The sequence below is a fragment of the Lytechinus pictus genome, unplaced genomic scaffold (genome assembly GCF_037042905.1).
Source record: "Lytechinus pictus isolate F3 Inbred unplaced genomic scaffold, Lp3.0 scaffold_186, whole genome shotgun sequence".
Lineage (NCBI taxonomy): Eukaryota > Metazoa > Echinodermata > Echinoidea > Temnopleuroida > Toxopneustidae > Lytechinus > Lytechinus pictus.
Genome location: NW_026974306.1, coordinates 1 through 24,242, shown reverse-complemented (window position 1 = coordinate 24,242; position 24,242 = coordinate 1). Strand labels below are relative to the sequence as shown.

Here is a 24,242-nt window from a genome sequence, read left to right as displayed (position 1 = left end):
GATTAATATCATAAGAAGGAGGTCGATATACGACTGAAACAACAAGAGAAGGAGATCTACTAATAAGAACTGCAATAAACTCCAAATTATCCACATTTATGTTTAATCTGCTCGTGTCAATTTTCTTCACATACATTCCAACGCCGCCGTGTGCTAGGTCTTTAAATTTGCCTGAATTTCCAGATTCATTGTATGAAAGACTACGTGGCTGATGGTAGAATTTATGTCCATCCATAAAAATATTTAAAATGTTGTCATCATTAATCCATGTCTCAGTCAAACAAATTATGTTTGCATTCATAAATTGTTGTTGGGAACGAAGATCTAAAAAATGTTGTCTTAATCCTTGTATATTGTGCAAAATTAAAGTGAACTTATCACTATCACTCTTTTCAGCTTCCAAATTTTCAATAAATGGTTTCATGTTATCCAATCTTTCTTTGATTTCAGGATTACAATGTATGCTTTTAGATTCAAAATTTTCTATAGTAAGGCCAGATAATGAAGAAACACGACTAAGCCCAACATATGCTTGACCAGACTCAAATGTCCTTTTCAATGATACCACAGCTTTGTCTAAGGTCAAACCTTGTACTTTATGTATTGTACATGCATAAGCAAGTTTCAATGGAAACTGTCTCCTTGAATACTTCTTACCCAGAAATTCGTTACATTTTTCAATGGAATGTATACCAACATTTTCCTTGTCAAATTTTACTCTGATGCAAACATATTTAGAATTTGTTTGGTCCATAATTATTTCACAAACATTTCCAAAGCATCCATTTGTAAGGCCTTTGCTAACATCAATGTTCTTGACCAACATGACTCTTGCATCGATGGCAATCCATAAATAACTGGGTAATTGGCTTCTACAACGTGTGACAGGTTTTTCGCGAACTGTACTTCCCTTCTTCGAGTCTCTTTCTGTGTCTTCGGCTTTCAAGCATATCACATTGGAACATTTCTTATGCAACAATTTCCTGTTCCATTCATCTACTTCCTTATTACATGAATAAATATGAAGAGCGTCTTCATTTTCTTCACCAGTTTCACAGGATTTTAGCACTGCCAGGTCTTCATCAGAAAGAATATCATCTCGTTTTTTTACTCTTAATCTGTTCAGTAAAAGAGCAAATTTTGCATCGTCTTTTTGTCTCATAATTTCTTGAAGTTCTACTTTTTTAAAATTGTCATTCCATAACACTCCTTCAAGTGTATCTTTATATAAAGGGCTTCCAAAGACAGGAGGTAATTGATACATATCTCCAACAGCAATAACGGAAACACCAGCAAAAGCAGTCTGATCTCGTGATTGTTTTATTTGCCGTAGACGACTGTGGACATAAAACATCAATTTTTGATTTACCATGGACACTTCATCAATGATTAGAATTTGCAACTGAATTAGCTTGTTGCGAAGAATGCTTATTTTTTCTTCACTTAATGGCTGGTAAGGCATCTGTGCATTAGGTGGAATAGACAAAATACTGTGAATAGTATGACCATCTATATTATAAGCTGCTACTCCAGTGGGAGCCATTTTCAACACTGAGACATCATCAGGATTATGCATCATTCTGGCTAATATACGTGTTGATTCATAGTATATGCATTTGACTAAATGGCTTTTTCCAGTGCCAGCTCCACCTGTGATAAATACATGAAAGGGTTCAACTTGTTTTCCATTTATTTTATCGAGACACCACTGCCGTATCTTATAAAACACAATTTTCTGCTTCTCATTCATTGACCTAATGATACAATGCCTATCTTCTTTTGAAATTTTATGAGTCCTAATTTCCACTGCAAAGTTTTCTTTATTTTTGGATTCTTTAAGATCAGGCATAGCAAGTTCTTCATCCTGGTCTTCGGCATCAACATACACGTTTGGATGTTCAAGTCTCTGTACTTCACTTTCAGGACATAATAGGCCCCATGCATCTTCTGGTACACCAAAACGATCTAAATGCTCTTGTGCCAGTTCGATAGAATCTGCATTGATTTCAAATTTTTTCATGTTATTACTGATAACTGAGCTAACCCTTTGCAAGTCATTTCCAGATAATTTTACACAACCTGTCTCATAGAACTCTTCATAACTTTTGAACCCAGGAGGCTTCAACTGCTCATCGATATAATGTGGCAAAAAAAGTTGCAATATACTCATGAAATACGTTTCAGGTGATCTGGTGGACGAGAATCGTGGATATCTTACGACTGCATCTTTGGAACGAGTTCGTCTTTGAATGTATCCCAAATTATTTCTGAGTTTAAAGATGTTTTTGTGCACTTTGCTTTTCATATAGCAAGCGGTCAATATCCTATATTGAGAACAAAAAGTTGCAAGACACATCTTTTTGAACATTGCATCTTTAGGTCGAGCTTTGTATCTCTCAATTTTGCTAGGAAACCAAATATTTTCTTCATCATCATCACAATCAGGTCTGTTTCTTATGACATTTAACGGTAAACTCATTCTTATGGGATCAGGACCAACAGATATAAATTCAACTTTCCTAGAACATTCTTTCAGTCTTAGACTGCAAACACGGAATACACTTTCTTGAGCCGATACTTCGCGGTTGTGCATGTACACTTGCCCGACTGATTTCATACTTTCTTTAGCATCTTTATTTCCATCTTTCATCTCAGAAACTGTTTGCTCTAAAAGCATTCCTATTTCTCTTTCTGCCTTTGACATGTAGGACACAATGTAAATAACACAGGCATAGGCATTTGTCACATATTGTAAGTCCATGTTAGCATTCCAACACCTCAATAAGTTAGGGTTATACTGATTTATCCATACATCGCCAGGCTTTCTTCTGATTACCACACTTTCCTGTGATGCAATCTCGTGATGTGCCTCTTGAAACTGGCTTTGTGTAATTTCAAGTTTATCAAAAAGTTCTTTAGTACTATTATATTCAGTTCCATCCGACAAGGCATTTTTAACAGAATTCAACAGTTCTTTTGCATTTTCTGTAGCCTTTTTCTCAGCATCTTCATTATTTTCACCCTTTTTCTTTTTGTTTGTTTTTCTATCATCTTCTCCATTTTCACCCTTTTTCTTTTTGTTTGTTTTTCTATCTTTAACTTTAATGATAAACGTCTCTTCTGAAGGTGGTCTCGGGAAATTAAATCTACAAGTCGTTCCTTTTTTTCTGCACGATTTAGAATGCGTTTTACTGTGTTGCTGTACAGAACGAACAATTTCATGCAATTCTGGATCGTCTTCCTTATCAGGCGTCACACAAGAAATATACTTATCTATAAATTGTACAACATCTTCATCTTTGTCTTTTCCTAATTGTGGGGCGTCAACCCAGAACAAAATATGGCAATGTGGACTTCCTCTTTGTTGAAACTCATATCTGTATGCAAAGTCTTGGATGTTCCCAATAGGAGCAGATGGTGATAAAATGACTTTATGAAGAAAAGTATGAAATCTTTTCTCAAACATCCTTGCTAATGTTACTGGATTTGAGTTCATCAGCTTGCATTTTTGTGCCCAATCTAAGGTACTTGACTTTCTGCTATCTCCTTGCTGTTTTAGTAATGTGTTCATAATCTCTGGCCATCTCATATCAGCACAAGAAAATGAAGCAAACCAGGTTGGTTTTCCAAGCTGTCGAACCATTGCTAGAATATCTTTTTGTGTTTTCTGCCAGTAAGGAGGTGTCCCTCGAATCTGCTTAAGAAATTTATATCCTTTGTCTGATTTTAAAACATTTTTAATTTTTTCAGGACATCTCAAATCTGAGGCAGTAATTGGTGAGGAATCATCTTTTTTGTTGCAACTTTGTCTCAATGCAATAGACACTTGTGACAAAACTTGTTGAATTTCATAGATATACTGAGCATAAAAAATAAAATCTGTATTTTGAGCAAACCTGTTGTCAACATGCATCAATCGGTTCAGCAGATAACGTCCTAATGTTATCCTCTCTTCCCTTCTATCATGGTACGTCGGCTGACCTTTGGGAAACAATATAGGAAAACATCTAGCTTCATTAGTTTCATCTTGCAGAACGGATACAGGATTTTTTCCTTCACAAGGGGCACAGCATATTATTTCATCAAAATATTGATCAAGAATTTCCTGTCCAATATCAACTGGTTGAAGACATGAATCTAGATGCAAACCATGGAAACGGTCTTCCTCGTCAGTGATGTCTTTTTTTTCATCATTGATGTCATTTTTGTTTGATTTTGTATTTGGCACGTTGGCACTCTGTCTGAAGTTTTCATCATTTTTCTTGTCCTTAGACAAAATACTGTCAATATCTTCATTCCATTTTTTCCAATAATTTTTCCAATAATTTCTTAATTGAGTCTGAGCACTCATTTCGCTTTCCTGTTCTTCTTCAGTTTCATCATCATTTTCATTTCGTTCCATTGAATTTTTCCATCCCTCATTCACAGTGATATTTGAATAATATTTGTTATTTAGTTTTAGATAATGCAAAGCACAAAGCAGTTTTTCTTTATTTACAAATTTATACTCGTAATGACCTTTGTAAGACAATTTTCTTTTCAGTTTAACACGAATCAATTGATCTTCTGATTGTGCTCTTGGTAAAATATCTGCAGTTTCATAAGAATTTGAAGGGACACACACGACTGGACCATGAACTCCGTTTTGACCACCTTTAGGCAATGCCATCAATTTCATGAAGGGAATATTTAGTGCTATTAAATGCTGTTCCAATGTGTTTAAGTTCGCAAGTTCTTTTGGAATTTCATGTAATTGCAAGTTATTTAGGTTTGCTTCTGCAGGTACTCTGTCAGATTTCAACTTTCTATGGCAAGTAAAGCATATCCATAAAGATGATCTAGCTGAGGTTTTTACTGGACAATCTCCTCTACATTCTGAATTACAAACATGCAAATACTTTGTACTAATACAGATCTGAAACTTATAATCATCAATTACACATTTCTTGACTTGATTTTCAAAAAGAAGTTTAAAGCATACAGCACATACATATTCTGGACCATGAGATACAATTTCTCTAAATTCTTTGATTACATTGTTAAATTTACACAATTTTTCCTTTTTAGCAATAGTTCTTTTAGTATTTCGTTTTATTACACTTTCTCTAAACTTTTTGATTTTTCTATATTTCTCTTTTGACATTGCCAATTTCCTTTGTCTATATTGTCTATTTTTATATCTCCTTAAAGACATGAATTTCATGGTATTCCTTTTATTTTGTCTGAACTGCGCATCTTTTGCATACTTTTCTTTAAGCATGTGTCTCATGATATTCTTTTGTTTTTGTTTGTAGATTTCCTCATTCTGGTATCTATTTCTAATGATATTCTTTTGTTTTTGTTTGTAGATTTCCTCATTCTGGTATCTATTTCTAATGATATTCTTTTGTTTTTGTTTGTAGATTTCCTCATTCTGGTATCTATTTCTCATGATATTCTTTTGTTTATATCTGAACTTCAAATCTTTTGCATACTTTTCTTTAATCATGTGTCTCATGGTATTTTTCTTTTTCTGCTTGTAATTTTCTTCATTCTGATATCTGGTTTTCATAGTCTCTTTCACTTTTTGTTGGAAGTCTTTATCTGTCATATATCTTGTTTTATTTGCATTAAGTCGACGTGTTTTATATTTCAAATTAGATTGATACAGATTTTTCATGGTAGCACATTGTTTTACCTTAAAATCAGAATCAGATGTGTATTTGTAGTTTCCTTTGACCTTGTTAATTTTTTCCATTCTCCAGATAATATCTTCATGATATCTTGATTTTTTGCTCTCTTTTTTTCCTTTCTTAGGTGTATTTGCATCTTTGACACAAGCCTCTACTTTGTTTTCATATACCCTACCACGAATTTTTCTCATAAACTCCTTTTTGTATTTCATTCTTTGTGTACAACTTCTTTTACGTCTTTTCTGCATTTTCGTACTGCTTCTATCACTTTTCATGTCAGTAATATTTCTTTCATTGATATTTTCCGTTCTCTTAGAATTTCCATCTTTAAGGACAGAACTGTCTCTGTTTATGTCCTGCGATCTAAATTTCTTTGTTACTTGGCAAACATCTATGTTAGCTTCTATTTCTTGCTCCAAAGTATCCAGTTTTCGTTTTCTTGTCAGATTACAACTTCCATTTTTTTCTAAATTCTGTGGCTCATTGGCACACCGATTAAAATCATTAGCATCAGTACTTTCCATACTAATGTCTTTGTCTGCAGGGGAGCTTTTCATAGTCCATGTTGTCGATTCTGAAGCTTCTTTTATCATATTGCTTTCATCACAAAAGATTATGTTATCCACTTCATCAACTGGACTTAATAACTCGTCTTCAACAATTAATTTGTCAGAAAAAACACTTTGTTCTATTGTTCCAACATTATCACAGATATCATTCTCTACGTGTATTGCATTGTCACTCGGTAATGGATCTTGGGGCAATGAAATGCCAGGTAACTGAAAGCGACCATTCAATGTCTCATTCTTGCCGGAAATTGTTCTTGCAATAACACCTGTGATTTCATATTGCGTATATTCAGAGCAACCCAAAGTCCTTGCCAACCTCATACAATGCTTGTGAACACCTTGCCAGCTTGGACTTTCTAGTACTACACTAAAGCCATCCTCTATGAGTAAGCCTCTTGAGTTTCTTGAATGAGAATCAAATACAAAAAAAGATTCAAATGCAGATATGACAACAAAAGTGTTCCCAGAAAATGTTACAAAGCTAGCATTGACATCACTGCATAACTCTTGCTCTAGTGCTTGTTTCAGTGGCAATGAAATTGAGTCCACCAAAGTTGATTCATCTCCTTCTAGCAAACCAGGAATCGATTCACGATATTCAATCTCGAACAATTCATCATAGGCTTCCAAGAGTTTTGGTAGATCAGAAATCAATAAATATTCGTCTTGGCGTGAAACAAACTGCCTTATGTTACGATACAATTCATCCCCGTTGATCAAAATCCTATCCAAATCATCATTATTCCAATCAGCCGCATTTTTCACTTTGCTGTACAACAGAGCTGATAATGAATTAGCAACACATTGCTTTCCAGATGAACAACCAAATCTTTCATGACCTTGATTGAATCTTCCCTGTGCAACTGGTTTGACTCGTGTATCTACTGCTGTACTCACATCTTGTTTTGTTTTTGTGGTCTTTGATGAATCACTACCAAGACTCTTAACAGATTCAACTACATTGAAATGATTATTATCTGTGTATTGTAGAAAAATGCCTCTCTCAGTTGTAATAACATTTATGCTGCCAGGTTTCTTAGCAGAGTACAACTGCCAACATGGTACTTGGTCATTATAAGAATAGATATCAGTATCAATTAAGTTGGCCAATGCACTCATCTCCGTGTCCGTAGCCCAAGTTCCATCTTCCGATATTCTCTTTTCAACAACATATTCTCTGACACTTGTGAACTCACTTCTCAATGTATTCCTGAACATATCGTTAGTTTCTAATAAATGATTAACGGTAAGTCTCCGCAGAATCGCATGATGACGTTCAGTACCGGAAATTCCATACGAAATTGCACGAAAGAAACAGTTGCCATCTCTAATTATAATTTTTATGCACGAAGGAATCCCAATATTCTCGTCTTTATTAAAACTTTCAAGCCAGCTCTTCTGTGCACAATTAATATTCATTTTTTTACAAATCGCTTGTTTCTCATTCATCTCGAGGGGTACAAATTTGAAAGACTTGTCTGGTCTATCGCACATTCCAAGATCTGATACAAACTCTACTTCGTCTCCTGATTCATTCGAACAGATTTCAACTTCATTTTCTTCTTCAACAATGTCTGCTTTGATATCAGATTCCAAGGAAATTTGCACATGAGAGTAATCAATACACTCATCTCCCGTATTCAAAATTGCATTGCTTGTATTTTCGTTCAGTCTTGCATCTGGAACAATTTCAATGTGACACGTTTCATCAAGTACATGCTGTGTACCAATACCCTGACATGACTCTTCACTTTTAATTGAACTACAAGGTATAACTGCAACAGTTTCAATGCTGGTGTCTGAATCTGAATCGATGTAATTCCTACGATTACGTTTGATAGGTGTATCAATGTCAATGTCGCTACCGCTTTCCTCATTCTCTTCAATATCATCCTGCAAATCGACTTGCCTTACTCCATTGGTGACATTCATGTTTTCTGCACTACCGATACTTTGTTTTCTAATTTCACCTGTTCCATTCTCATTTAATGGCATGTTTGGAGGATGACCGTCATTACTGCCTCTTGATTCTCCTTTATCTTTGCCTACTGTGATCGATTTATCAGAATTGTTTGATTGATTAGAAACTTTTTCTTTCTCTGAAGAATTTGTCACTTCATTGTGGATCATATCTGTGTTCAACTCTTTTACTTCCTTCTTTGACGATTTTGAAAAAGTGCAATCGACATCATCTACCCTTTTTTTCACTTTGATAAACTGACCTTTCTTGTTCCTTTGTTTGCCTCCTGCATGAACTCTGTACCGTCTCAAATCCTTCATCTTTCCCAGAATATTACACGTTCTTCGGTTGGAGTGCTTAGCAGAATCTGGTTTCGACAATGGAGACAACTTAGTAGTTACATTAGCATAGGATCGATTTTGCATTTTCTCAAATTCCTTACTGGCATCATTACAAAATTTCATGGAAAGCGGAGATTTCACACTGCAAGCATAAATGCTCAATAGAGTTTCTGCATAGGATTGGACACCAACATGTTTTTCTTCATTTTTCATTTTGTGGTTCTCATCATTCTCTTTTTTCTGTACTGTGTTTTTCCTCTTACGACTTCCATAAAATGTCTTGAATGCTGTGCCAATGTACGTTACACCTGGTTCCAACAATACACCATTGACTGATCTTTCCTGCCTTTTGCCCTGATCATTTCTTTGTTCTGAATTTGATTGCAACCTTTCTTCCCTTTTTCTTGCCATTAGTTTTGCTCTCGTGCATTTTACTTTCACCCAGCTATTGTCAAATTCTTCACTGAGCAAGTTTTGAGACAGATTGTCTGTTACACCATTTTCATATCTGCTACATTGATCTGTAAGCACTGTGCTCTTTTTTTCTTTGACATACCTCTTCCTTGCTCCCTTAACTTGCCTTGTCTGCTTGAAGGTTTTGATGTTCTTATTGCTATTGTCATCATCATCATCATCATCATCATCTGCTTCCATTAGAGGCTCATATCTGTTATAATGAGATGGAATACACTCTCTGTCAAATATGCGATCACCAATGTTGCTATAACCACAACATGAACAAATCCATATCAATCTCTGGTCAGCAAATTTGTTATTGTTCACGTATTCCTTACATGTCACATGGAAATCATTGTTGCAAGATTCACACGTTACGTAGGTTTCATATTCATTGATCTTATCCATGCACAGATAACATTCATCAACATCTGTATTGATCATCGATGTATAATTAGAGAGTATGCTCAAAATTTCATGAACAACTGAGCTGAAATGATCGACAGCCATTTTCAATTTCTCTTCTGCAATAGACATAAAATGCTCAATATTATAATTTTACAGTTCAACTAGTTAATTCCAAATGAATGCCTTGATGTGTTTTCAACACGTAAAATACTCGTATCCAATAACTTTTTTTTTTTCAACAAACGTTGGTTTACAACTGGAATATTGGATGAATATACGGGTTTTGGCTATGAAATTATATAAGCCTCCTTGTATTTCACAAAATACTCTTATCCAATATTTTTTTTTTTCTCAACAAACGTTGGTTTCCTATTGGATGAATTTATGGGTTTTGGCTATTAAATTATATAAGCCTTGTTGTATTTCTTGTACCTTGTTTTCTTACTTCAATTTTTCTACTTTTGTTATATATCAAGCTCGCTTTAACAAAAATGGAAAATCTGTGATTTAATTTTTTCCAGCCACTTAAACCAATTTGTTTTACTTAAGCCTTCTTCTTTTACTTCAATTTTTCTTACTCTTTTCGATACTTGATTTATCAAGCTTAGCTCTTTCTCCAAAAATTTGTAAATGATAAAATATCCTCTTTATAACAGTGTATCTTGATCTTATTCTCTTCAATATTTCCTTTTTTTAATGTACAGGTGATTTATCAAGGTCAATTTCCCTTTTCCAAGCTCTGTTAACTTCTGAATTTTATTTTCTTCCTTCAACTTCGCTCACTTTTTATCAATAAACCAAGCTCAATTCTTTTTTAGATAAAAACAAATTCTCTTATCAAATATTCTCTTTCTAATTTGAAAGCCACTAGTACTTCCCAGTCTTGTTATCTCGATTTGAATTTTCTTTTTCTAATTTATCAAGTTCAAGCCTTTTTTGCAATCTAGAAACTTTTTTATGAAATATTTCTTCGAACTACTCAAGCTCACTTGGATATTTAACTTTATCTTATTAATCAATTTTTTAAAACCCTTTTTTGTTTGTTTTTTCTTCAAACCTCTGTATATAACCAAAAACTCTTTTACTTTAATTACTCAAACTATGTTTTTACCCTTTTTTGTTTGTTTTTTCTTCAAACTTCTGTATATAACCAAAAACCCTTTTATTTTAATTACCCAAACAATATTTTCTACCCTTTTTGTTTTTTTCTTCAAACGTCTGTATATAACCAAAAACTCTTTTATTTAATTATTCAAACTATGTTTTTTACCCTTTTTTTTTTTTTTTCAAACCTCTGTATATAACCAAAAACCCTTTTATTTTAATTACTCAAACAATATTTTCTACCTTTTTTGTGTGTTTTTTCTTCAAACGTTTGTATATAACCAAAAACTCTTTTACTTTAATTATTCAAACTATGTTTTTTTACCCTTTTTTGTTTTTGTTATTTCTTCAAACCTCTGTACATAACCAAAAACTCTTTTACTTTAATTACTCAAATAATATTTACCCTTTTTTGTTTCTTTTTTTTCCTTCAAATGTCTGTAAACTCTTTTACTTTAATTATTAAAACTATGTTTTTTACCCTTTGTTTCTTTTTTTTTCAAACCTCTGTATATAACCAAAAACTCTTTTACTTTGATTACTCAAACTGTTTTTTAACCCTTTTTTGTTTGTTTTTTCTTCAATCCTCTGTATACAACCAAAAACTCTTACTTTAATTACTCAAACTATGTTTTATCTCTCGATTTTATTCTATTCAATTTTCCTTACCTTTTTTCAGTATAGTTCATCAGTCACTTCTTTCTTATGAATCTATGAACTTCTGAGCCTTATTCTTTTATATCAGGTGTGCTTCTTTTCATCAAACTCTGCAAATGATAAAATACCCTCTCTGGAACTACTCGAGCCTACTTGTTTATCTGGATCTCATAAGCTTCAATTATTCTCAATTTACAAACTGTGTTTATAATATATCAAGGCCACTTTTTTTCTTGTTTGCAAAAGTTGTAAACCTCTAGCCTTTTGTCTCTTAGCACAATTTTGATCACTTATTTTCTGATTAACCAGCCTTATTTCTTCCTTAAATAAGAAATATATTTGATCAAATATCCTCTGAAATTATTAAGTCCACTAGTACTTCTCAACCTTGTTTCCTAGACTTCAATTTTATTCACAATACTCTACCTAATCAAGCTCACATCTTTACTTTCAATCTAAACACTTTTTAATCAATATTTTCTTCACAACCACTCAAGCTAACTTGTAATTACAACTTACTCCTATTACTTCAATTCTCCTCACCTTTTTTTCCCTCTAAAAACTCTGTAAATAATCAAATACTCTTTCCTCAACGATTCAAGCCCAGCTGTATCTCTAGACTTAATTGGATATAAATTCTCGTCTCCTTTTTCAGTATATATAATTTATTACTCACTTCTTTCTCTTGAGAGTCTCTAAACTTCTGAATGTTATTCTCTTAATTATATATTCCTCACTCTGCTATCCTAAAAGAAAAATAACCTTAGTAAAATAAACTCTTTCAGATTACTCAACACCACTTGTCCTCTTGACTCCAATTTTATTCACTCTCTTTGTAATTTTTCAAACTCATAAGAAAGAAACACTTTACAGTCAAATAATGAAGTACACGTCTTTATTTTCTCTTTTTTCTTCTGTTTTGTTTTTGTTTTTGCTTTGTTTGGGGGGTTTCACCTCATCTCCTTTTCAGGGGTTTCACCTGTTCTCCGCTTTCTTTTTTAATTTTTTTTGTTTTTGTTTTTCTTGTTATTTTATTTGTTTTTATCGTTATTCTTGTTAATCTCGTTATCTCGTTATCTCGTTTATCTCGTTAACTAGTTTTTTGCTACCAGTCCTCACAATTCTCTTTGACTCAACCAAGCTTTCGTGCAAGGTGCAAGGTCTACTGTCGTGAATTGTGGGGTAGACTTTCTTGGTTTCAGGGGTTTCACCTGTTCTCCTTTTTTTACTAACTTAACAGGAGTTTCACCTGTGTGCTTGTTGAGGGGTTTCACCTCTTCGCCGGTTTTACAGTGGGTTTCACCTGTGCGCCTGTTCAGGGGTCTCACCTGTTCTCCTTTTTTTTATTTTTTTCGTTTGCTACCCACAATTCTTTTTGACTCAACCAAGCTTTCGTGCAAGGTGCAAGGTCTACTGTCTTGAATTGTGTGATAGACTGATTTGTTTCAGGGGTTTCACCTGATCTCCTGTTCAGGGGTCTCACCTGTTCTCCTTTTTTTATTTTTTTCGTTTGCTACCCACAATTCTTTTTGACTCAACCAAGCTTTCGTGCAAGGTGCAAGGTCTACTGTCTTGAATTGTGTGATAGACTGATTTGTTTCAGGGGTTTCACCTGATCTCCTGTTCAGGGGTTTCACCTGTTCTCCTTTTTTAAATTTTTTAGTTTGCTACCCACAATTCTTTTTTACTCAACCAAGCTTTCGTGCAAGGTGCAAAGTGCAAGGTCTACTGTCTTGAATTGTGTGATAGACTGATTTGTTTCAGGGGTTTCACCTGATCTCCTGTTCAGGGGTCTCACCTGTTCTCCTTTTTTTTATTTTTTCCGTTTGCTACCCACAATTCTTTTTGACTCAACCAAGCTTTCGTGCAAGGTGCAAGGTCTACTGTCTTGAATTGTGTGATAGACTGATTTGTTTCAGGGGTTTCACCTGATCTCCTGTTCAGGGGTTTCACCTGTTCTCCTTTTTAAAATTTTTTAGTTTGCTACCCACAATTCTTTTTTACTCAACCAAGCTTTCGTGCAAGGTGCAAGGTCTACTGTCTTGAATTGTGTGATAGACTGATTTGTTTCAGGGGTTTCACCTGATCTCCTGTTCAGGGGTTTCACCTGTTCTCCTTTTAAAAATTTTTTAGTTTGCTACCCACAATTCTTTTTTACTCAACCAAGCTTTCGTGCAAGGTGCAAGGTCTACTGTCTTGAATTGTGTGATAGACGGATTTGTTTCAGGGGTTTCACCTGATCTCCTGTTCAGGGGTTTCACCTGTTCTCCTTTTTTTTGAACAATTTTTTTTTTTAGGGGTTTCACCTAATCTCCTGTTCAAGGGTTTCACCTGTTCTCCTTTTCCAGGGGTTTCACCTGCTCTCCTTTTTTTAAATTTTTTATCTTTTTTTTTTTCCAGGGGTTTCACCTGCTCTCCTTTTTTTTGAACAATTTTTTTTTTTAGGGGTTTCACCTAATCTCCTGTTCAAGGGTTTCACCTGTTCTCCTTTTCCAGGGGTTTCACCTGCTCTCCTTTTCTTAATTTTTTTTTTTTTAATTTTTTTTAAATTTTTTTTTTTTAATACCGGGCTTGCACCTGTTCTTCTTTGTTTACGGGAAGCTGTAGAGAGAAGAGAAAGAAACATGAATTTCCCCACCTTCCTGTTTCAAGTGTTGCAACAATGTTTCGCCAGTGCGAGACCAGAAATATATCTCAGCTTCTGTTTCAATTAAAGTAAACAAATACTAAACCTTTGATCTTTTGACTATGAAATCGATAAATAAATAATTATTACTCCAAAAATCAAACATGTATATTGTAAACCTGATCGAATCATGTGACCTTGAGACCAAAAATCTTAATAGATCATTGTCATTTGTATATGTTAAAATGAGCCAAGTTTGAAGTTGATCCATCAAAGGATATTTTAGTTATAACAAGACCGGTCTATTTCTTAGGTATTTTATTGAATTCCATGAGCTTGACTTTTGACCTTGAGACCCCAAATCTAATCAGATCATCGTCACTTGTATATGCATACGTGAGTCAAGTTTAAAGTTAATCTGTCAAAGGGTTTGATACTTATTGCAAGAACAATCTATTTTTTATGTCTTTTATTGAATTGTATGACCTTGATCTTTGACCTTGAAAAAAAAAAAAATCAGTTCATCATTACTTCCATATGCACACATGAGCAAAGTTTGAAGTTGATCGTCAGATTTTTTCGAGTTATAGCGAGAACAGTCTCTTTCTTATGTATTCTATGACCTTGACCCTTTAACCTTGAGATCCCCATAACTAATCAGCTCATCGTCACTTGTATGTGCACACGAGCCAAGTTTGCATATGATCCGGCACAAGAATTCAGACTTATCGCAAAAATGGTCTAGTACTTATGTATTTTAATGAATTTTATGACATTTGACCTTTTACCTTGCAAACCAAAAACTAATCAGTTCAGAGAAGTATCGAGCCAAGTATGAAGTTGATTGGTTGACTGGTTTTTAAGTTAGCGTGAGAACGAAAATGGGAGAGATGGACGGACGGACAACCCGAATACGTAATACTTCCAGCATCCACTTTTAATGGATAGAGGCATTAAAGAGTCCATTCTTATGCATGTCATAGATTTTTTGCTTTGAACCTTTGATCCATCACCCCCATAAGTACAATAGAAACTCGTTAGAAAGAGATCTGATAAAATAATACTCCTGATATAACAAGGTAATATTTTGGACTAAGCTCTTAAATTCTCTTGTTTTTTTAACCCTCATATTATGACATTCCTGCTATAACAAAGAAATTTTGATGTACCCAAGGACCTCGTTATTCTGAATTTCCACTGTAATTACATAATTGTCACTCCCTTATCACATATGATCAAACTTTCAAAAATTGATCAGTAGAATGTTTTTCAAGTAGTGACTTGCCACTCACAATATGAAATGCAAATTCATACCATTTTCAGAAGAGTGTATTGCTTGTTCATTATGAATTAATCTTTTTTATTTAAACTATTATTTCAAAGCTGGTTCGATAGGCTATCTACGTGTATACATTTTAGCCAAGAAAGAAACGAGATACAGAGATAAAGACAAACGGGGAGAAAGAAAAAACATAGCACAAATCTTGTTATATCAGGGTTAAAAAACAAAAGAATATAAAGAGCCGAGACCGAAATATTACCTTGTTTTATCAGGAATATTGTTATATCAGATCTTTTTATGAGTTTCAACTGTACATGCATACTTACTCTAACTTCAAGCAAAATACAGGAACGAACAAGCTATGCTGTAACTTTGGTAATCTACATTGGGAAAAAAAATGAGAGAAAAATAAATTCTTTTATAACACATACATACTCAAACCCACTGCTCTCCTTTTTTTAAAACAATTATTATTTTTCTTTACACAGAGCTAGCACCCGTTCTTGTTTGTTTACGGGTAGCTGTATCGAAAATAAAAAGAAACATAAATTTTTTGTAGTGTTCCAATAATGTTTTATTATTGATGAAGTATTTTTCACAACATGTAACCTTCAGGTCATTGTCACCCTCTAATTAATTTTCAATTAACTTTCAATTAGATGCATGAAAAAGTAAATGTTATTATAAAACCAGTCTATATATAATGTATTATATTGAATTCATGATCATGATCTTTGACCCAATGGCCCTGAAAACTAATTTCATCAATGTCACATCCCAGTGCATATGTAATAAAATTTCCAAATTGATCCTTAAAATTATTTTCAAGTTTTTGCAAAAACAATCTATTTCTTATGTTATCTATTGAATTTGTAAACATAACTTTTTACCCCAAATCAATCAGATCATTGTCATTTTGCAATGAGTATGTGGGCTATTTCAAGAGAAACGAAGACAACGAGTCCAAAATAGGGTCAAAATTCTAACTCATTTTTATTGTATGAAATTATTCTCAATTTAAAGCTTAGATAGTACCTCATTAATTTAGAAAATTTAAAAGTGTGACATTGTCAACAACCTTCATGATCTGTCAAAGGGTTTGAGAGTTACATGTATTTCAAGAACGGTCTATTTTTTAATGTATTTTATTGAATTGTATGACCTCAACCCTTGACCTTGAAAACAAATTATAATCAGTTCATCATCACTTCCATATGCAGACATGAGCCAAATTTGAAGTTGATCGTCAGATTTTTTTGAGTTATCGTGAGAACAGTCTTATGTATTCTATGATCTTGACCATTTAACCTTGAGATCCCTATAACCAATCAGCTCATCATCACTTGTATGTGCACACACAAGCCAAGCTTGCAATTGATCTCTGAAAGGAATTCAGATTTATCGTGAAAATTGTCCATATCTTATGTATTTTAATGAATTCTATGACCTTTGACCTTTTACCTTGCGAACCAAAAACGAATCAGCTCTTTGTCACCAAGATAAATATCGAGCCAAGTATGAAGTTGATCAGTTGACCAATTTTTAAGTTATCGTGAGAGTGAAAATGGGAGAGATGGACGGACGGACAACCCAAATACATAATGCTTCCAGCATCCACTTTTAATGGGTGAAAGCATAAAAAGTCCATTCTTATGCATTTTATAGATTTTTTTACTTTGAACCTTTGACCCATCACTCCCAAAAGTTCAGTAGAAACTTGTTAGAAAGAGATCTGATAAAATAATATTCCTGATATAACAAGGTAATATTTTGGTCTCAACTCTTATTACTCTGTTGTTTTTTTTAATCCTGATATAATGACATTCCCGCTACAACAAGGAAATTTTGATGTACCCAAGGACCTCATTATACCAAATTTCCACTGTAATTACATAATTGACACTCCCTTATCACATATGATCAAACTTTCGAAAATTGATCAGTAGAATGCTTTTCAAGTCGTGACTTGCCACTCACAATATTAAATACAAATTCATACCATTTTCAGAAGAGTGTATTGCTTGTTCATGTATGAATTAATCTCTTTTATTTAAACTATTATTTCAAAGTTGGTTCGATAGGCTATCTACATGTATACATTTTAACCAAGAGAGAAACGAGATAGAGAGATTAAAGAAAAACAGGGGGAGAAAGAGAAATAATAGCACAAGTCTTGTTATATCAGGGTTAAAAAACAAAAGAATATAAAGAGCCAAGACCAAAATATTATCTTCTTTTATCAGGAATATTATTATATCAGATCTTTTTATGAATTTTGACTGTACATGCATACTTACTCTAATGTCCAGCAAAATACAGGAACGAACAGTCTATGCCGTAACTTAGGTAGTCTATAATGGGGAAAAAAAATGAGAGAAAAATAAATGCTTTTATAACACATACATACTCAAACCCACTGCTCTTCTTTTTTTTTTAATTATTTTTTTTTACATAGAGCTTGCACCTGTTCTTGTCTGTTTACGGGTAGCTGTAGAGAAAATAGAAAGAAACATAAATTTCCCAAGCTTCTTGTTTTCGAGTGTTCCAATAATGTTTTATTATTGATAAAGCAATTTTTTCAAACATGTAACCTTCAAGTCATTGTCACCCTCTTATCAATTTTGAATTAACTTTCAATTAGATGCATGAAAAAGTAAATGTAATATTATAAAAACAATCTATTTATTATGTATTATATTGAATTCATAATCATGATCTTTGACCCAATGAACTGAAAACTAATTTTAAAAATGTCATATCCCTGGGCACATGTAATCAAACTTCCAAATTGATCCTTGGAATGATTTTCAGGTTATTGCAAAACAATCTATTTCTCATATTATGTATTGAATTTGTAACCCTAACTTTTTACCCTCAAAATGAATCAGATCATTGTCATTTGGTAACGAGTCCATGATTCAAGTTTCAAATATGAGTAAAATAGTTTCCAAGTTATGGTAAACAAAAAATTGACGAATCTTCAACCGTGTGCGGTCGAAATGCATGCCTCCGCCAGTGCAAGACCAGAAATATATCCTAGTTTCTGTTCAAATAAAGTTTAAAAAAATACTAAACCTTTGATCTTGTGACTATGAAGTCTTGTCAAATAACTATTTCCCCAAAAATCAAACATGTAAAGTTGATCGAACCATGTTACCATGAGACCAAAAATCTTAAGATCATTGTCATTTGTATATGCTAATATGAACCAAGTTTGAAATTAATCTGTCAAAGGGTTTTAAAGTTATTGCAAGAACGGTCTATTTTTGATGTATTCTTTCTAATTGTATGATCTCGACCTTTAACCTTGAAATAAAAAAAATCATCAGCTAATCATCACTTGCATATGTACACATGAGCCAAGTTTGAAGTTGATCAATCAATTTTTTTTAGTTAACGCAAGAGCGGTCTCTTTCTTATGACCTTGACCTTTAACCTTGAGACCCCCAAAACTAATCAGTTCATCACCACTTGTATGTGCCAAATGAGCCAAGTTTGCAATTGATCCATCAAAGAATTATTGATTTATCGCGAAAATGATCTATTTCTTATGTACTTTATTGAATTCTATGACCTTTGACCTTCTACCTTGGGAACAAAAACTAATCAGCTCTTTGTCGCCCAGATAAGTATCATCGAAGGTGTGCAAAATATTTGCTTGGAAAACTCGACATTGGGTTTTTCAGAACAAATATTCTGCACACGCGAAGATCAAGACTAGTACGTGCGATCGTGTGAGATCGGCTTTCTTTGTTGTGCAAAAGGCAGTATTGTGACATCACAAATTAACACATGAAGTCATGGCGATATGTGGGTATCGAAGTGAAAATCACAGCGCTGGGTAAGAATTGTTGCTTTCTTTTCATCTTTTTACCGAATGAATAATGCGATCCACCCTAGCATTTAAAAGCATCGTGATGATGAAATTTTTTATATGATTCTTGAAATGATGATCAAGACCCTTTAACACTTTGGTTAAAATTTCCTGCCCGGGTCATGAATCAAACAACTATTCTTACATTTTGTAAAAAATCTACAAATGTTTTCATGTGTTAATTTGTGCTGTAAAATACTGCAATTTGCACAACAAAGAAAGCCGATCTTACCCGATCACACGCACTAGTCTTGATCTGAAGGTGTGCAAAATATTTGCTTAGAAAACCCCACGTGTAACCATTACGTTTTTCCTAACGAAATATTCTGCACGTGTACGCGAAGATCGAGACTAGTGCATGTGATGGGCGAGATTGGCTTTCTTTGTTGTGCAAATGGCAGTATTGCGACGGCAAGAATTAACACATGAAAACATGGTGACACGTGGATATTGAAGCGAAAACCATAGCACTGAATAAGAATTGTTACTTATTTTTCATCTTTTCACCGAATGAAAAATGTGATCCACCCACGCAAAAAGTGTTCGGAAGTTAAGTAAAATATTTTAACCCCTCTAGTTTTTTGTAAAATGTGTAGATTTTTTATAAAATGTTAGAATAGCCGTTTCTTTACATGAGCCCGCAAGAAATTTTAACCAAGACTTTAAAGTGTCATGAAGACCATATCAAAAATGATATACAAATTTTCTCATCACGACGCTCTTAAAGCTAGATCCACCCACGCAAGAGCTGTTCTGTCATTAGTACAATGTTTTAACCCCTCTATTTTCTTTTGGATAAATGTGTAGAGTACCTCTAGATTTATTACAAAATACTAGTAGAATAGTTGTTTGTTTACATGCCCCAGACAGAAACAGACTAAATAGCATGTAAATAAGACCTGCTGTGAAGTGAAACTTAGCAGTACACAACACAAATTGTAAAAAAAGGTCTTAAAATATTATTATTATAACAAAACTAGTAAAACTAGGCCGATCATGACAGCACACAAGAACAAATAGTAAAAATAATTCTTAAATTAAAATATGATTAGGAGTCTAGACTCTAGTCTAGGCATAGAATCTACTGTACCGTAACAAAAAATATTAAAACAGATGAATGATCCGTCTTCCATTTAGAGACTATCACCAGAGAGAGTAGGGCCCTACTCAAATCTTTAATTTTGAAAATATTTTTTGTGTTTGGCAATGAGTTTTCAATTCTAGGGGGCCTTGCAAATACAGCAAATAACATAGCCTTTTATAGGGCCTAGGCTTGCAAAAATTAGACCGAAAAATCTGTCTATTTTGGTCACGATATGTTCCGCTGAGACTTCGTCTGGCCTCACGGAATCCCTCCCGAGTCCCTACATAGACCGAAGTCTCCAATACGCACCGCTGTAGTGAAGGCCTTAAGCACTGCTATAGGAAAGCGGGTGAGGCGGGGTGAGGTACCTCACCCGACACTGGCATTCAAAATTTAACTCCGCAGAACATAAAAAGAGGATTTGTATATCTAAAATGATATGTAATAATAACAAGGGACTTACCAGATTTTTCATATTTTGAAGATTTCAATGAAATATCGGCCTATAGCCAATGTACTTCTCATCGATGTGCTTCGCAGCGATGTGGGAGCGTCAACCATATACGTGTGCCGAACTTCGAACCCCTGCGCTGCTGCATCAATTTGAAACTTTGAAATGCAGCTTGGATTACAGTACAGGCGCACGTGCGCCACAACGCCCAGTTGTGATGATCACGTCTCAAGATGGCGCTATACTACTTATCGCAGGGAAATTGTTCTTCGCTCTTTCAGGAACAAAAATATTATCCCATGTTAATTGTTCTTTGTGAAATGACTGTCTAGCTTTTTTGGAAAAAAAGAGAAAGAAAGGAAAAGGGGGAAAGAGGATTACAATATAATATTAAATAACTGTTATCATCGTCATTAGCATGATCATCATTACAATTTACCAACAGCAATGGGGAACCACCTCGCATGAAATATCAAGTACACTTTAGTGATAAAAAAGAACGAATCCCCAGCCCCCCCCCCAAAAAAAAAAAGAAGGAATGAAAGGAAATATAGGAGAGAAACGTTATAAGACAATGCTTTCTCTTTCTTATTTTTGACATCATTTCGACCATCATCGTATTAACTCTCAACTTCCCCTGCCTTTCTTTTCTTTTCTTTTTTGATTTAATAATTTTATCCTTTCATTTTTTCCTTTTATTGAGATAATTATATCTTCGTGATTTTGCTCTCTAAGAGTGCTTACTTTAAATTTATGTGTATTGTTTTTGTGTTTGAAGTCCTACTTTTGGTTTTCATCATTATTATCATTCTTATCATCATCACCATCATCCTCATCACAATCATAATTATCTTCAACATCACCACAACCATCATCGTTATCATCATCTTAATTTTCTTCTAGATCATCATTATAATCATTATCATCTTCATCATCATAATCATCATCACCATCATCATTATCATCACACAATCATCAGTATCATCATTATTATTATCATCTTCATAATTATCTTTATGACCACTATCATCACCCTGTTCATCACCATCACATCATCTTTATAATTATAATTATTATTATCATTATCATCATCACCATCAGCTCTATCATTAAAGGTAGCGTTTAGTTTAGGTAAACTTTCAAAAATTGGATTGTGGGTAATGAACTGAAATAGAGAAAGATACTTTTTCTGACATTTACCAAAACTAAATACTACCTTTAACTTAAACTAGTCTCATCAAAACATCATAATGTCACCATCTCCTATGGTACAGTATTAACAATAAATGCTTTTAAATTTGAGTTAATGTTTCATTTTAATTTATCAATTGTGTGAATCATAAGGAAAAAATAAACTTCCCACAACTTTCTGATAAAATCAAATTCACAGCTAAAAAACATAGTAGATATAGAATGAAGTTTGAAATGCAAAAATTATGCTGATCTATTGCTTTGTGGTATCAGAATTACAATTGTTCTAATAACAAATTATTCTGCAAGAAACAAAAAGATAGGTTGTAAACTTTTTGCTCTAACAAAATCAGTAAATTTCACAATTTTTTATATAAATGCTGCTAATAATTTTAATCAAAGTGTAGTTGTGAAAAGAAATATAAAGAAATATATACAAAATTAATGTCAAATTAAACAAATTTTAGACCAAAAAGTTAAAAGTGCAGAATTAGCAACCTTATTTGTCAAAAATCGTATAATTTTACCATAAAAATCTTATTATATCTATAAAGAAAGTACTTCTCTTTCTCATTGTTAATCAGAAGATATTTTGCTTTTTTTTAAATTGCTGCCAGAAATGAGTAATCTTTGATTCCCTTTCCTGCTTCTCATCTTGTCATTTCACTACCAAATTTCCTTTGATTTCTATTTTTCATGACTTCCTTTTATTACTTCATTTACCATTTCATTATTTTTATCATGATTGTCATTATCACCGATTTAATCGGTGATCATCGTCATGATCTGAGATTTTTGACTTTATTTCATCATTTCTCTGTAGTCGATTTCATATGTATTCTTGGTCAACAAATGACTGACAGACCACCTAATTCGTCCTTACGACGAATTAAATTTCTAGTTAGGTGGTCTGTCTATGACAGATCACCTCTTATGTTTGTCCGAATTTTCTTTCTTTATTTATTATTTATTTTTAGGTGGTCTGTCTATGACAGATCACCTCTTATGTTTGTCCGAATTTTCTTTCTTTATTTTTATTTATTATTTCTTATTTTTATTTCCTCCATTTCTTGTGGACAGCAAATCTCAGAAAGTTCATATTCAATAATCATCAAAATATCACCACATATCAACATCAATAAGACCTCAATTCTGCAAGAATCTTAATGTCATGACGTCATCATGACGTCATCTAGACGCCATTTTGTAAAATCACATTATCAATCATATCTCCATTATCAATTATCAAAAATAAATCAAATTCACATGACATAAACTTCAGATCAAGGGTCATCAGGTCATGTCATCAAAGGTCACCTGAAGGTCACGACGCGCGCGTACGCGCGCGTCAAAATTTTAAAATGCTCAAAATCACTTTTTGACCAAAACAGAGTACGTTTTAGGTCATTTTAAGCATTTCAAAAAATTGCGCGCGCAAACGTATGCGCGCGCGTTTCCGCGCGTAACGCCTTGAATGCAACTCAGAAACACCGTTTTTTTTATTTCATTGCATTGATCATATAATTTTGAGCAATTTGATACCTTGATCAACCTTCTACGACCATTAATAAGGAAATTAACACCCGTTAAAGTTTGCAGCACGTGTGCGCGCGAGCTCTCACTATAGGCCATATATGGGCAAAAACATGCCTATAGAAAATCCGCTGTAGCTCTTCAGAACGCGTAGGGACCCCCAATTTTGTTTTCATATTTTGATAGAGTATGAACTAGAAATATAATTTCATGTCTCATTTGACCCTCAATTATATTATGACGTCATCAAAATGGCGTCGGAAGTCAAAAAATCCATTTTGCCTATTATGACGTCATTATAATTATGCAAATCTTGCTCTAACTCCGTGAATATCGGTCTATTTTCACCCAATTTTTGATATGTTGTAGCTTAGTTCTTACTCTTTCTGAATTATTCCCTTTATTTTTCATTTTGATAAACAGATCATCCTCAAAAATTGCAAATAATAATGGCATGTCATTTTTACTCATTTTGCGTGTAATCTCTATGGGACATGACTTTTTCTCAAAACTAGATTCTACATTCTTCTATTTCGTAAGCCATATCTCCAATTTTTGTTGCTAGTTATCCCTGAGCTTTTAGTATGTTGTAGCTGAGATTCTAAGCTTTCGGTTGCGTTTCCTTCATTTTCCGATCAGATGTCGGGATCATGCCCGTAATTCACTTGCAAGATTGGATTTGAGATTCTGGTGTTTTGCTTACGTGTTAAGTCTATGGGAAATATTCTAGCTCAATCGGTTAGGCGTCAGACTTACTTCTCATTCCATCATGCAGGCAGGGGTTCGAGTCCACGGGTGAACATGATTTTTTTTTTTTTTTTTTTTTTTTTAGCTATCTTGCCCACGATCAATTATAAGAATTCTAACAAATAATAGCTAAAATATTGCAAAATAAAACAGATTATAATTACTTTTTTATATCATATCTATTTATCTGTCTGTCTATCTACCTACATGACATATCTATCTCTCTGTCTAATATATATCTTTCTGTTTGAATACGTCCCTCTCTCTCTATCTATCCATATGTCTGT

General features: G+C 33.6%; 1 protein-coding gene across 8 annotated transcripts in view; it reads right to left on the bottom strand.

Annotated features, from left to right (window-relative positions):
* Positions 1–20,653, bottom strand: part of LOC135159225 (uncharacterized) — a 28,162-nt gene extending 7,509 nt beyond the window's left edge. For 2 of the 8 annotated variants that reach the window (XR_010297969.1, XR_010297970.1), the window contains exons 1-5: positions 20,497–20,653; positions 17,373–17,426; positions 15,402–15,455; positions 9,099–9,209; positions 8,464–8,568 (exon numbers count right to left, since the gene is read on the bottom strand). Coding sequence is in view for 6 of the 8 variants with exons in the window: in XM_064115536.1 (XP_063971606.1) it covers positions 3,897–3,981; positions 8,464–8,568; positions 9,099–9,186 (278 nt within the window). In the remaining 2 variants the exon portion in view is untranslated. Of the gene's footprint in view, positions 1–3,896; positions 3,982–8,463; positions 8,569–9,098; positions 9,210–13,733; positions 13,769–15,401; positions 15,456–17,372; positions 17,427–20,496 lie in introns of all 8 variants that reach the window. The other 6 variants (XM_064115536.1, XM_064115535.1, XM_064115539.1 and 3 more) reach the window with 6 other exon arrangements.
* Positions 20,654–24,242: the final 3,589 nt, after the last annotated feature.